At 35.1% G+C, this 14,989-nt stretch overlaps 1 protein-coding gene across 1 annotated transcript; it reads left to right on the top strand.

The window, feature by feature from the left end:
- Window positions 1-972: 972 nt before the first annotated feature.
- Window positions 973-11,457, top strand: LOC138324764 (prostaglandin E2 receptor EP4 subtype-like). Its single transcript, XM_069269892.1, has 3 exons — window positions 973-1,010; window positions 3,891-4,715; window positions 11,112-11,457. Exons 2-3 carry the CDS (start codon window positions 3,897-3,899, stop codon window positions 11,448-11,450), a joined length of 1,158 nt encoding a protein of 385 aa, XP_069125993.1. The 5' UTR covers window positions 973-1,010; window positions 3,891-3,896; the 3' UTR covers window positions 11,451-11,457.
- The last annotated feature ends 3,532 nt before the right edge of the window (window positions 11,458-14,989 follow it).

Raw genomic sequence — 14,989 nt, 5'->3', positions numbered from 1 at the left:
CTTTCTCCCAAGTTGCAAAGAGGAACAATTGGAAAAACTAACTCGAATCGTCGCCATGTTGCCATAAATTTATTATGATAGTGAATATCCACGAGAAGGAAATTAATAATTGTACAAATACATGTATTCTCTAGTTTTAATACAATATATTTTAAATCAAACAAAAGCCACGAGTCTTTATTTGTCCCAAACGATCCCGTAATTTTAAGTATTGGTTTTGGCCGTTTATTAAATGACCTTTGGCCTTTACGTCATGGATACTATAATAAAATACGCTAGCTATATTTTTATGAAGACGGTTACTCAACTTGAATAAGGGCAACGAAATGACCTCGGGATGAGAATCAAACCCAGACAACCCCGATATGTGGTTTATAATTAAAACAACATGTGACCCTATATTTATTAGTTATAGCAGTTGCACACCACGGCAAAAATTTAGACGCAAAGCGCCCTTTCATCCTCACAATAATAAGCCAACAAATAGAAATATGGACCATTCATAAGCAGAGGCATTATCCTTGTGTGATCTAAACGCGCTATAATACGTAAACATGTAAATTAAAGCCGTGAGAATTTGAAGGAAATAAATTGCGGCAGCGCAGAATATGAACGCGTGTGGCTACAGTTATCGGCCGTTTGCAACTATTGTTGAGATAAGAAAGTCACATAACCAAGATGAAATTGGCTTAATGAAACTAAACCTGTAATCAATGTTAATTCGGTGGGATTATATATTACGATATGCAGCGAGAGTACGCCAGACCACACAGGATGACCACCATACTATCAGTTATGTACTGGACCTACGTGTGAACAATTGTTACTCAAAAACCCAGTAATAAATCTCATACCCAGTATATATACCGATAAGTTGAGATAATATTATGATGTGTAATTGGTCTTCTAACTTCACAATTAAGCTATGCAATCTGTTGATCTTGTTATTTTGAGAAGATGGAACCACTTTAATTTGTCGGATTTTAAACATTGTTCTTTCCTACAAAAAGGTTTGTACATCTCTGTATTGTAGTCTGCACTGTAGTTAATCTTATAGTGTGTAGATTTTAAAATAGTTTTCATTTGATACATTTATCTAATTATTGACTCACAAAAATTTACGTCATTTAATGTTTTTTCTTTTTCTTTTTTAAATAATCAGTTATTCATCAAACTATATGGCAAATGTTGTTTTTCAAGAAAAATGACAGATATCGGTCAGGATTAGATTTCTAATAATTATTAACATTAGCGTAGAATAAAAAAAGAAAGTTTTGCGCGACCTTGCTTAGTCTCGTATGTGTAATCAATAAAAATATATTGTTAGGCATAATTTTGCAAAAAGTAACCTTACCTAACTGTGTGACATTCAAAAATACATATTATGTCACGTGTCAATGTAAAGTATATTGTTTTATTGACAACACGCCGGGACATGGTTGATATCTACTAAAAACAGTAACCGAGGATAATCAAGGTGTACTGAAAGGTTTGAAAACACTAAAAAGTGGCAAAACGATATATGTAGCTAAGTAATAGATGTAAATATTCTTAAACAGTTCATATCGTATAAATAGCACCTCATGCAGAATCGGATAAACATGCTAAAAACTCGTTGATGAAAACGTAAAATGGAATGGTAAAAGTGAACTTATTGTCTATTATTAGTGAATTTTGCGAATTGCCAATTTGAACTTGCAAAATACAGAAACGAGAAACGACAGCTATCATCATCAACCAGCTTTATATTAGATCTAATGCCAGAAGTGTCGATGTAGATAAATATATCTGATTAATGTTTACCAAAACATGATAATTGGCGGGAATGTGTCGATACATTATCAGGTGGTATGTTCGATGCCCTGACCGACTATAGAATTCCGATAGTGACTTAAATATATGTACCCGCGGCATTCTCACGTGGCTTTGACCATCTGCCTAGGTCAGATCCCAATACACACTGACCGGAAGTGCTGACCACTAGTTGTCGATATAAAATGATACGGACTGCCTTACATAACAGATTTGCATATTTTATGAAATAATAGTTCTATAGTGTCCTCGAAGGGATGCTAAATCCCAGCATTATCATAGGAATTATTAAGTTTACTGGTTTTACGTCACATACACATATGGTTGTATACTCGTCTTCACACACAAGTTTATTATGTGTCCCCACTGTCACTTGAACTACCAACGTGAATTTTGAAATTATGTTCTCTAGAAGTAGCTGGTGGCTAGTTATATACCCTAAACTTACGCGAGGTCCGCCTCATGGTAACCAACTTAAAGAAAAAAAAAAAAGAAATGTGTGACGAAGACGCGTTAGACAAGTTGACGCATTGAACAGGTGAAATATATAGGGAATATCGAGGATGGACTTTGTATGTGACGCATTAGACAGGGTGACGTAATATACACCTGTGACACATAGGTAGGTTTGACTTTGTACTTTTTATAGAAGACGCAACAACAGCAGATCCTGGTCCGTTTCTCAGTACTACTATCGATATCGCAACACGATCTATATTATACCGACTTAGCTATCAATAACCGAATCATTTTCCATATAAATCCCGGTTATCAATGTTGTAACACAGTTTGAATTGATTATGATATGTTTGTAATAGATGAGAAACATCAGCTGTTGAATCAAAATCAATAACTTACACAGCAATTGTGCAACTGTCGTGACACGATAAGAAAAAAATCTTGAATAAGACTTCCTGTAATTTTACGAATCAAAAGAATGAATGAAGATGTCGTGTTTAAATTAGTAAGTTGTGAGGTCTCGCTTTCAGTGAAACAAACAGACGTCTGTCTTCTTCCAATATTTATTTTTCAACTGCTACAATTACAAATACAATTTCCGGTGATGGCCGGACACATATTCCGGAATAGTACAAAATAACATACAAAGACATTAAATTCCGGATACACACTTGATGGTCAATAAAATATATATTTGAGAAACACATATATATAACAAAGAGTTCGTATCGAGTTGGCAAATTGATTACCATCCTAACTCTGAAATATATACTGTAATTAACTAATTGTTTTGAATTTGATTTTTAAAAAAATACAGACTTAGGCGGTGTCCATATCAACTGGAAGGTTCAAAAGAAATAAAGAATAGAAATGAATATCTGTGTCGATATCACAAGAATAGTACACAGATTATATGTTGTCAGCGGTAAAGTACATTGTAGAGCTCCGTCACAGTATCAGTATTTATTATACATATTGTCCTTTAGACGGGTGTCCAGAAGAATGTCAAGGTTTTTCGTGGTTTCTGCTTTCATGGCCGATTTTGGCAAACCGTCCCATATATACCCCAAAAGTAAACAAGTTTCTCCTGAGTTCTGAACAATAACGTTGTTTATACAACTTGAAATCATGTCGCCGTATTTGTTCATTGGTATCGTAGACAAATAGGTTGGGGTGACTATTTCATCAATTTTTGTCTTCGCGATCTTAAAATTGTTTATTAAATTCCCCTTAGTTATTCTGTATTGGTAATTTAAAATTCACTAAATTTTACTTCGGAGAGATCTCTGAATTCATGTTGTAGCTTTGCAGCTCTTCGCTGTACATTCTCTAACATACGAATGTCTTTTATATGGCATGGATGTTTTAATATCTATCAAAATGTATATAAAGAAATTGGCGATTATTATTTTTAACCCAATGATATTTTGATCTGTCAACTTTTCTCCAATATAATCTATGTCTAAAAATAGCACGTGAGCAACAACAAACAGGTGTAGACAGGTGTGCTGATCAAATCGCTTTAGAAAAGCGGGCGATTATGACGGATTAAAAATAATATGCTAATTAGTAATCTACAGTCTATACCCCAGACTAGCTACGAGCTATTTCTGTTGTAGCTCGCCATGGAGGAGCACGAATTATCAGACTCCGGCGGAATTATCAACAAATCTTTCCTCAACGGATCAGACGAGGATCCTGCCAATGGGACGGATTTGCTAAGGAAACCCATGGTGTCTTTGGTGGTCCCAGCTGTCATGTTCGCGGCTGGGGTATTTGGGAACGTTCTAGCTCTTATAGTGCTGGGATGTTCTTCCAGGGAGCACAAACGTACTGTATTCTATCGTCTAGTTGGAGGACTAGCGATGACGGACCTTTTTGGGACTCTTTGCACATCGCCGGTTACTTTGGTTATTTACGCCAACAATCTGACATGGGTCGGAGGACAAAGCTTGTGTAATTATTCTTCGTTTATGTTAATTTTCGCGGGCTTTACGACACTTTTTATCGTCTGCTTTATGGCCCTGGACCGATACATCGCATTGACACACCCGTACTTCTACAGCGCCAAAATAACCCACCACAAAGTGAAGTATATTCTCGTTGCCCTCTGGGGAGCAGCATTTTTACTGGCTTGCCTTCCCCTGATTGGTCTAGGAGAAAATGTGCTGCACTTCCCAGGTACTTGGTGTTTCTTTGATTTTCGCGGGGAGGAAATTCGCGTGAAAATGTTTGCTTATTTGTATTCGATCATCGGAATGGGAGTGATCCTCGCCATCTTCGTCCTCAATATCATCGTCATAGCAACTGTTTGGAAAATGCGTAGCATAACCAAAGTCCAAAACTCCTATTCCAATATAAAGTGTCTGGACAGCGAGATACAGATGGTTATATTTCTGGTGGGAATTCTAGCGGTCTTCGGAGTCTGCTGGGCGCCACTTATGGTAAGCACAATATCATTTATTTATTTTGCCATAAACCAATTAAGATGACTACAAAATGTATTTTGAAATCGTAGTAGCATAACACAATAAGTCTATTATAAAATACTACTAGGAGTATTATAAAGTTATATTACACAGAAAGGTATATAATCATGTTTAAATAAAGCTGTATTTGATGGACACAGAAATCCATCCGAAAAGCTATCGTCGTGTACATGTAAATTTAACAAAATAAGAACCATTAATTGTTATACTAAGTCAATAGGTGTAATTTATTTATCTGCTGAACAAATTGTGTGCCAGGTATATTTAGCAGTATTAATTGTCAGAATTAGCGCTCATATTACACCTATGGTGTTTACATACGTTTGAAAAGGACAATTAGTTATTTTATGTGGAACTCGGTGACATTGACATGGGTCGTCCCGCCGTCGGCATTGTTTTGGAATTTTAAGTAGATATAGATTAATGAGTAACAATATGACACACCTGTTACACCCGTAATTAGCTCATTGTATTATATACTTCTACCTGTGACAGTTTAAACTCATGTCTTTCATTTCAAACCTGCTGCTTATAACTCTTATACAGTGACAAGCAGTAAAAGTTATAACATAAAAAATTAACAGCTAGATTGGATGTCGAAATCTTCATACAACCGTGTAATGTGATGACTCTGTACGATTGCCATTTTATTGTTATTGAGTGATTGTTTTTAATCGAACACAAAACTAGTAGTACTGGCCCAATTTCATTGAACACAATTATTGGAGCTTTTACACTGAAGGCAACCATTAGTCATATTTAATTAAACGGATGGTCTGGCCGAATTTCATTGGACGTTGCCATTTTTTATATTTTATGGAATGCGATAACTTTTCATATTGCAATGAACGCAAAAGCTGATTCATATTACACTTTGCATAAATATTACATAATTGTTATGTTTCATTGGACACGAGAGCTCGCGATTTGCTTCATTTGACGAGGTTTATGTAACTATATACATGTAGACTGGCATGATTGTTTTTCTCCTTTTGCAGTAAGCTTGTTTTTGTAAACATAATGACCATGTATATTTGTAAACGTTAAAAATAGAATATATCCACCGGATACAAACTCATCACCATTTTACTGTGTTTGTTGATGTAATGACGCGAGTTTGTACTAGATGATAGTATCCTTTCCTTGGGGGTTCCGTACCAGCAGCACGCGTTACCAAAGTAAACACACGCATGACACTATATATGATTACATCTGCGTGCATACCCCGTGGTTACACAAGAGTGAAAACAAATATAAAGCATGCACTTTAATGTTTTTCTCGGTCTGCTCTTAAAACGTTTAGACAGCTATCGTATCTGGCCACGTATAATCAACAGTAACCATACATGTAAAACAAAATAGGAGTGAAGGAGAGACTGGCACATGAGGGAGGAAGGAAGGGTGGGGTGGGGTGGGGGTGGGTGGGGTAGGGGTCGACAACATATCTTCATTTATCACAAACAACTAGAACCACTGTGTATTACAAGTTTATACCTTAAATAAAAAAGATATTAACAACTTTCCATATGACGAGAGGGTCTATGAAGGCGCATATGTAGAGGAAGCGGGTCACGGTAGTCTTTATTTCTCGCAAACAACTACATAACTACTGTGTATTACATAATATAACTTGAATGCAAACTAATATTACATAACCTGGTTCAGGAATAGTATATGTCTACATACTTTCTGTTACGGTAACAAAAAGTATGTAGACATATACTACTAACTTACCTACAGTAATACCTATTCGCGTCTGTAACGCCGTAACGTTTCCGATTATACGACTTAGGCGGGGAAAGCCAGCTTAGACAATACATACTATTATGTAACTTACTTACTCAATTCTATAGGAGACTAAAAACGTCAACAAAGTAAAATAAACAACAACACAATGAGATCGAAGGTGTGAACTTTCTGTATAATAAGTGAAATCCGCTTATAGTTTTTTTTTTTCAATACAAAAGTATATCTTTTGACCGCTGACTTAAGAACCAGAACTAAAAAAAAGACATTTTAGATGCTGGTGGGATTTACGCTCCAACATTAACAAACAGACAATAATTTTCCGGTATTACCTTGTACATCTCTTAGCACTTTGGAATAGAGAATATGTTTACTATCAGCTCGAATCCATGGTATCAAAGTATGCTAGTCTTTTTCGTAGCAATGCAAACCAATTTTGGATTTGGTCCAGAAATCGTCTGAAAACTCCAACAGGTCTCAGATTCCTGTTTTTTAATGTAACGAAAGAGAAGTGTGTTATACCATGCCCTGCTAAGTGCTTTGCCACATTGGACAACATTAGAAAGTACCAGTAAAGGAGAAGATCCATGAGCCCCAATACAGCGAACATCCTCGATACTCCAGGGGTTACTATCACTGACGTTTTATCCACCCCTGGACTATCTCATTGTAAAATTAGCCTATAGAACTGTACATTGTGGTTAGTTGTGTTGCTTTGAAGTTGGGCGTCCCTCTCTCTGTAGTCTTCAAATGAAATCTTTTATAGGCCTGTGATTGGTTCAGATATGTTTTTCTGAACTGCCTTCAGTTTTACTATGAGATGGTCCAGGGGTGGATATTACACCAGTTATAGTAACCCCTGGAGTATCGAGGATGCACTGCGACGTGGTTGTCATGGAACTCATCAGTATGATTACAATACGATCACAAAAATATAAAATATACCGACCAACTCAATAGTTTTCCTCTAATAGTATTGCCACTATTTATTACATTCTATACAAATACCATTTGGAACATCCGAGCAATTTCCTCTCGTCAGAGCGATTCGAGTTTTGATTGATTCTGCAAAGTCAGACCGTTATGGTCGTTTCACAGCTCGGTGTGAAACATTTTGAATCCATTTGTTAACAGTTGGATGCCGACATACTTCCCTTCCTATAAACTTTATCATCAATAATAGGTCCATTTCATCAGGTGATTGGATCTATTGTCAAACAACGGGGAGTGAAAAGTCATCACTTAGCATGTATAACAGATGAAATCGAATTCCGGACTCGGTATTCCGTATTTACAATAGCACGGATATAAATCTAAATACAATGTTGTTAGACGATATGAAATATTAACCTGTTCTCCAGACCACGACAGTTTATCTCTGCAGCCATTCTGAATGAATGTCAGAACTCTGTCCGACCAATGAGACTTTCGTTGGAGACGTACATTATGTACGAGTTGATTCCAGTCTCCATTTGTCCTCCATGTTTTTTTAAAAATGTCTACCATTCCATCCATCCACTTGCTGACTGTCGTAATTAGAATATCTCTACAAAACGCGCGTGAACCTGAGTAGTAAATGGATCCTACTGTCTGATAGGACTTTATCGTAGAAGTAGCAGTCTATGTACTATGTAGACAATTATTGTTTTATTTTCTGTCACGAAACACGCAGTGGTCTGCTGTATTTTACTAGATTTCTACATGCTTCATTTTTTGTTTCAGTTTAAAACAAAATTGACCAGAATATTTTTTCTGACTATAGCCCGAGACTTCACGAATCGTAATTGTAACATGTCTCCTCTTCGAAGTAAACGACATTTTCTAAAACTTATTGCAGTGCTGTACAATGCCTGTTCGTCTGTTTTATCCATAGGTATTATATTCGTCTGTCAGACCAGTGTAAAACTTATGGTTTTACTTGCGTTAAATCATTTGCATTATATGTTGACGAAACTTTCAGCATGTCATTTGTTAACTATCTTAAATACAAGTGAATATTGACTACCATGACGTCACATTGCATAACCTTGACCACGAGGTCAAACGTCAAAGAGGATTCCCAGTAATTCTTGTCAGGGTTCCTGTGGTTTCGACATTTATGTCTCTATAAGCTTAAAACGGGTGGAGATCTATGTCTCTATAGACATTGAGTCTGGCTACTGTGTGTACGTGTTGTTTAATGCATTTTCTGCATATCTTAATGAATAATTACCGGATACAGTAAGTTAACCACACTCCTTATCGTCGTGACCAGATGCTACAAAACAATCAGCATTTATAACTCTATATAGGCAATTGTCGTATACAAAAAGATAACTCAGCTATAAAGTTCTTATAATAAAGTGACAAAAAAAATAAAAAAAAATCATACACGATAACATAACCCCCCCCCCCCCCAAAACAAAATAGAAAAAAAGAAGAATTAATTGTGGTTATCTACCAGATAAACAAAACCTCGCAAACAATAGTTTTATTACCATTTTTTGTTTCGTAGGTAGCTTCACTGAATTTTACTTCTAAGGATTTCACAGCTGTTATATCTTACATAATCGCTATACAGTGTACAATGTATGTATATATCTCAAGTAGTCTTAATTACCGCATACGTGGGAGGCCGTCCTTACATAACCATGACTGTTAATAGGACGTTAATTAATCAAACAAACAAACAAAAACCCCTGATACTTTGTTTACCTATGACAAGTGTCCAAAGTTTGACCACAAATTGTCAACAATAAATGATTAACTATTTTCAACTAAATATGAAATTCATTAATTCCATTGACATTTCACTTGTATTGACTGTCCATTGTAAAGCGAGTCAGTACTAGCAGAGAAATTTTCCCATATTTAATAAGACTATACGTATCTTAGCTAATTAGTCATGTATTGTCTGTTATGTAGAAACTTCCCGTGTTGATATTGATATTCAGATCAAACATGAAATTGTCAGCTCCCTCTGAAATACAATTCAAGTTGGACTTCAAAATTTAGAACTACCCAATGCTTTATAAATTAATATTCAATTTTACATGATGCGTAAATATGTACTTGCACTTCACAAATATGTTGTTATCTCACCAGCTAAGTTCAAATATATATAAACATCTAACTTTCAATAATAAATAAACGGTCATTCGCATGAACAGAACATTGCATGAAGTTCCAAAATATTACCCAACGAGTGTTATGTAAAAAAGATACTCCTGGCCCTGTCACCAGACTTGCATGAAAGATCCAAAATAATTATCACTACGTAATGAGACACGGACAGGTGTTATGTAAGAGAGACGTTAACACACAGCTCGTAATGTAAAGAAAGCTCCCTAAAACATCAGACAGTATCATTTGTTGAATGTGGCTACGGGTTCCTGTAAAAAATTAACATCGAATGGGAAAGGTGTTTATTTTTTAATCTGAACGAAGGGAGTACACTGATATAGGAATAGCGTGTTGTCATATGATGGCTCCAATGTAATGATGGATAAGCAGTACTAGATGGTTATGTGCTAGTCAAGCTATTTCTCTTATCTACACGTACAATTCGGTTGCGTACTTGCTGTCACTTTTTATCTTAAACATACATTAACTGACGCCCAAAGTGAGTTGAGAAACCATCATATCAAAGAAAAATCTGTCTTAAAATTGAAATAATTACAACGGGGTAACAAATATCTATGTGAAAACTGTAAACAACAACATCTCCGCATTTATAACTTTAGAAGATAAAGTAGAAAATAAGACAAAATTAGCATGCTATTTTGAAGCTAAATCCTGGTTTATCAAAACTATCAATTTATCGCTACAATGTTCAAATTTCATAAAGTCTCGCTTAAAAAAAGTGAAAAATGTTCGATATTTCTGTAAAGAAGGTAATTAATGTATTTCCAATCTCCTTTATAAATAAATCAAGAGTTATAAAAGTAAGACATTCCCTGTGGAATATTGCTTCAAGAATTTAGTGTCACAGACATTGGTTTTATCGCAAAACAGAATTACAGGTTTACAATGTATTCAAAAGACATATCGTCCCTTTTTAAATTAAGATTTGAATCGCTATTGATTTTGGAAAAAAAAAATGATAGGAGTTTCTTTTTAAAATAAAGATATAATATTATCACACAATGTATCCAAATTTTCAGTTACCAAAATGGTGCAAAGTGCAGCATAAATTGTACCTCATTATTTGGGTATTTACAAAGGTTTCGTTACATTAGAAGTTTATAAGAAAGTTTTGTTAGATAAGATACATATAAAAGATGATTTCGTTACATCAGAGACATATGTAAGATATTTTCGATACATCAGATACATATATAATATGATTTCGTTACAGCAGAGACAAATATAAGATGTTTTCAATACATCAGATACATATATAAGATCATTTCGTTACATCAGAGACAGATATAAGGGATACTGCAAACACCTTTATTACCTTCTTTACACGAAAAATGTCTGTAAACTGGAAGTCTTCCTGCCAATCGTATTTTTCGTAGTTTAATATGTTTCTGGTTACAAGTAGTGTTGTAGTTGACCGTCGTTTTCTTCTGTATATATCTGAAGCAATACAAACATTAAACTTTTGTTATTTATTTCCAACAGGTGAGAGTTTTCGTCATCCAGGTAGCTGGACATGTCGGAACAGAGAAAGACGACCTTCTCGTCATTAGACTAGCGTCATTCAACCAGATCCTTGACCCCTGGGTCTACCTTCTATTCAGGAAGGAGTTGTTCCTCAGGTTTTACGCATTCAACAAACAAATGTGTAATAATAACAACTTCCTAAAACTACAACAATGTTCAATGAGAAGCGGAAGCAAAAAACAGTTTTCACCGGAAGTGACAATACGGAAGGCAACTCTAATCGAAAACATGGATTCGAACTCGTCCGAGTCGTATTTCTCAAAGTTCAGAAAATCGAAACAATCCGAAATTATGTGATGTTGACCAAAACGGTGAAAGTTCTACGTCTACTGGCCATACGGTGCCAGGAACCATTGCTATCATCCTGTTTTCTAATAGGGAGCCTTTTGTCATGTGCATTAATTTTTTTAACATCGTTTGCCTATCTTATAACATTATCGTTAAGATATGTTTTTATTGAAACAAAAAAGGAAGGCATCTGGCCATGGGGTGCACCCAGACCCTAGAAGCTCTCATTTTCTGTCGCATTCCACTTTTTTCTTTACACACATTTTCTTAGGACAAATAAAAGGCTTCTAGAAGCATTCGGCGTCAGTAGTGATCTTGTAACTGGCGTTTTGAAAGTACGCACACATTTGTGAATTGATAGTCGGATTTAATACAGGACTTTAATGCTGATTCAAAAATGTGTAATATATCATTTACAACCTGGAAAACGAAGGGCATGACATATAGTCAACCAGCGAAGACTCATGGCCAGCTACAATTCCTTCCACCCACCCCTCCCCCCTTTTCTTTTATTGCTAAGGATATCGAGATATAACCTGTCAATATTGAATATTAATGACAATAAATTATCTAATATATTGGGATTTTATCGGGTTTTTTTTTTTTGAAAAAGTAAATACTTGAAGGGGATTTACATTGTACCTTTTAAGCGATGGAGATAAAACCTTAACTTACACGAAAAAAAAATATATATTATTCCATTGTGCCTGGATACAAGTATGTTCATGCATGTATGTACCACAAAGTCGAATACATTTAGATTTTAAAATGATAACATCAAACGGTAAAGGTAGGAAATGGAGCTTTCTGTCTAATTCTCACTCTTTATCTAATTCCTTAATTTTTTCCCTTTCTCCCTCTTTTTTTTTTCTTTCTTCCTTCTTTTCCTTCCTTCCCCTCTTTCTTTTTCCCTTCTTTTTCCTTTTTCTTTTTTTTTTCTCTCCTATTTTAGGGGGGGCGTACGCCGGGTCCACCCCCCCTTGGATCCGCGCCTGTTTAGGGTATATATAACTAGCCACCATCTACTTCTAGAGAACATAATTTCAAAATTCACGTTGGTAGTTCAAGTGACCAGTATGTGTATGTGACGTAAAACCAGTAAACTTAATAATTCCTATGACAATGCTGGGATTTAGCATCCCTTCGAGGACACTATAGAACTATTATTTCATAAAATATGCAAATCTGTTATGTAAGGCAGTCCGTATCATTTTATATCGACAACTAGTGGTCAGCACTTCCGGTCAGTGTGTATTGGGATCTGACCTAGGCAGATGGTCAAAGCCACGTGAGAATGCCGCGGGTATATTTAAGTCACTATCGGAATTCTATAGTCGGTCAGGGCATCGAACATACCACCTGATAATGTATCGACACATTCCCGCCAATTATCATGTTTTGGTAAACATTAATCAGATATATTTATCTACATCGACACTTCTGGCATTAAGATCTAATATGAAGCTGGTTAATGATGATAGCTGTCGTTTCTCGTTTCTGTATTTTGCAAGTTCAAATTGGCAATTCGCAAAATTCACTAATGATAGACAATAAGTTCACTTTTACCATTCCATTTTACGTTTTCATCAACGAGTTTCGTAGCATGTGTTATCCGATTCTGCCTGAGGTGCTATTTATACGATATGAATTGTTTAAGAATATTTACATCTATTACTTAGCTACATATATCGTTTTGCAACTTTTTAGCGTTTTCAAACCTTTCAGTACACCTTGATTATCCTCTGTTACTATTTTCAGTAGATATCAACCATGTCCAGGCGTGTTGTCAATAAAACAATATACTTTACATTGACACGTGACATAATATGTATTTTTGAATGTCACACAGTTAGGTAAGGTTACTTTTTGCAAAATTATGCCTAACAATATATTTTTAATGATTACACATGCAAGACTAAGCAAGGTCGCGCAAAACTTTCTTTTTTTATTCTACGCTAATGTTAATAATTATTAGAAATCTAATCCTGACATATATCTGTCATTTTTCTTGAAAAACAACATTTGCCATATATTTTGATGAATAACTGATTATTTAAAAAAGAAAAAGAAAAAAAAATTGAATGACGTAAATGTTTGTGAGTCAATATTTAGATAAATGTATCAAATGAAAACTATTTTAAAATCTACACACAATTAAGATTAACTACAGTGCAGACTGCAATACAGAGATGTACAAACCTTTTTGTAGGAAAGAACAATGTTTAAAATCCGACAAATTAAAGATCCACTTCACAAAATAACAAGATCAACAGATTGCAGCTTCAGTGAAGTTAGAGACCAATACACATCATATTATCTCAACTTATCGGTATATATACTGGGTAGATATACTGGGTTTAGTAACAATAGTTCACACGTAGGTCAGTACTAACTGATAGTCTGGTGGTCATCCTGGTGGTCTGGCCGTCCTCTCGCTGCATCTATATATAATCCCACCCGAATCACATGATACAGGTTTAGTTTCATAATCAATTTCATTGGTAATGTACATCATATCTCAACACTAGTAGCAAACGGCATAACTGTAGCCACCGCGTTCATATCTGCGCAGCCGCAATTATTTCCTCAATTCTCACGGCTATATTTTACATGTATACGAATTATAGCGCGTAGACCTACAAGAAATGCCTACTTATGAATGTCAAATATTTCTATTTGATGGTTATTTTTGTGATGAAGAAAGGCGCTATGCCTCAAATTTTGCCGAGTTGAATGTATCACTATAATATAGGTACATGTAGTTTTTAATATACAACACATATGGGTTGTCTGGGTTTGATTCTCATCGCTGTCATTTCAATGCCCTTATCAGATGGTACCGTCATCATAAAAATAAAGCTAACATATTTTAAAGTATCAAGACGTAAAGGCCAAAAGGTCATTTATAAACGGCCAAACAATACATAAAATACGGGATCGTTTGTGACAAAAAGAACGTGCATTTGTTTGATTTAAAATAATGTATTAAAACTTGAGCTACATGTATATGTACAATTATAATATCCTTCTCGTGTATATTCACAATATAATAAATGATGCAACATGGCGACGTTCGAGATCGTTTTTCAATTGTTCACATTGCACTTGGAGAAAGTAAATTGTTTCAAATAATAGTTATGAATGGTATACTCTGTGCAAATGAAATTACTTACCAAATGAATAAGATTAGCCTTTTTTTTAAACTTTCGAAGGATTTTTATTTTTTCTTAAATCTTATTTTGTTTATCCAGAAATATTCTTTAAAATGATAACAACAATAACAGACACAGCTAGAAAACTATATCGCAACGTAAATAGCAGAGATCCATTTCACCAACCAACTATTTACTTTGTAAGTGCGAGAGTTTTTAAATGATTTCCATAAACTTGTACTTCCGTTTGTTTCGTTTCCCGCCCTTTCTCCTCCTATAACACCCATTACCGTAACGCAATGAACTATAATATGTCAACCCTATAAATCCATTTCCTTTGGTAGAAATTTGAAATCCGTTACACGGACAAAATTCCAATGATTCCTATAAACTACA

Source organism: Argopecten irradians, chromosome 6 (assembly GCF_041381155.1).
Source record: "Argopecten irradians isolate NY chromosome 6, Ai_NY, whole genome shotgun sequence".
NCBI lineage: Eukaryota > Metazoa > Mollusca > Bivalvia > Pectinida > Pectinidae > Argopecten > Argopecten irradians.
The sequence above is the reverse complement of the archived record's forward strand: the minus strand, read 5'-3'. Positions and strand labels throughout refer to the sequence as shown.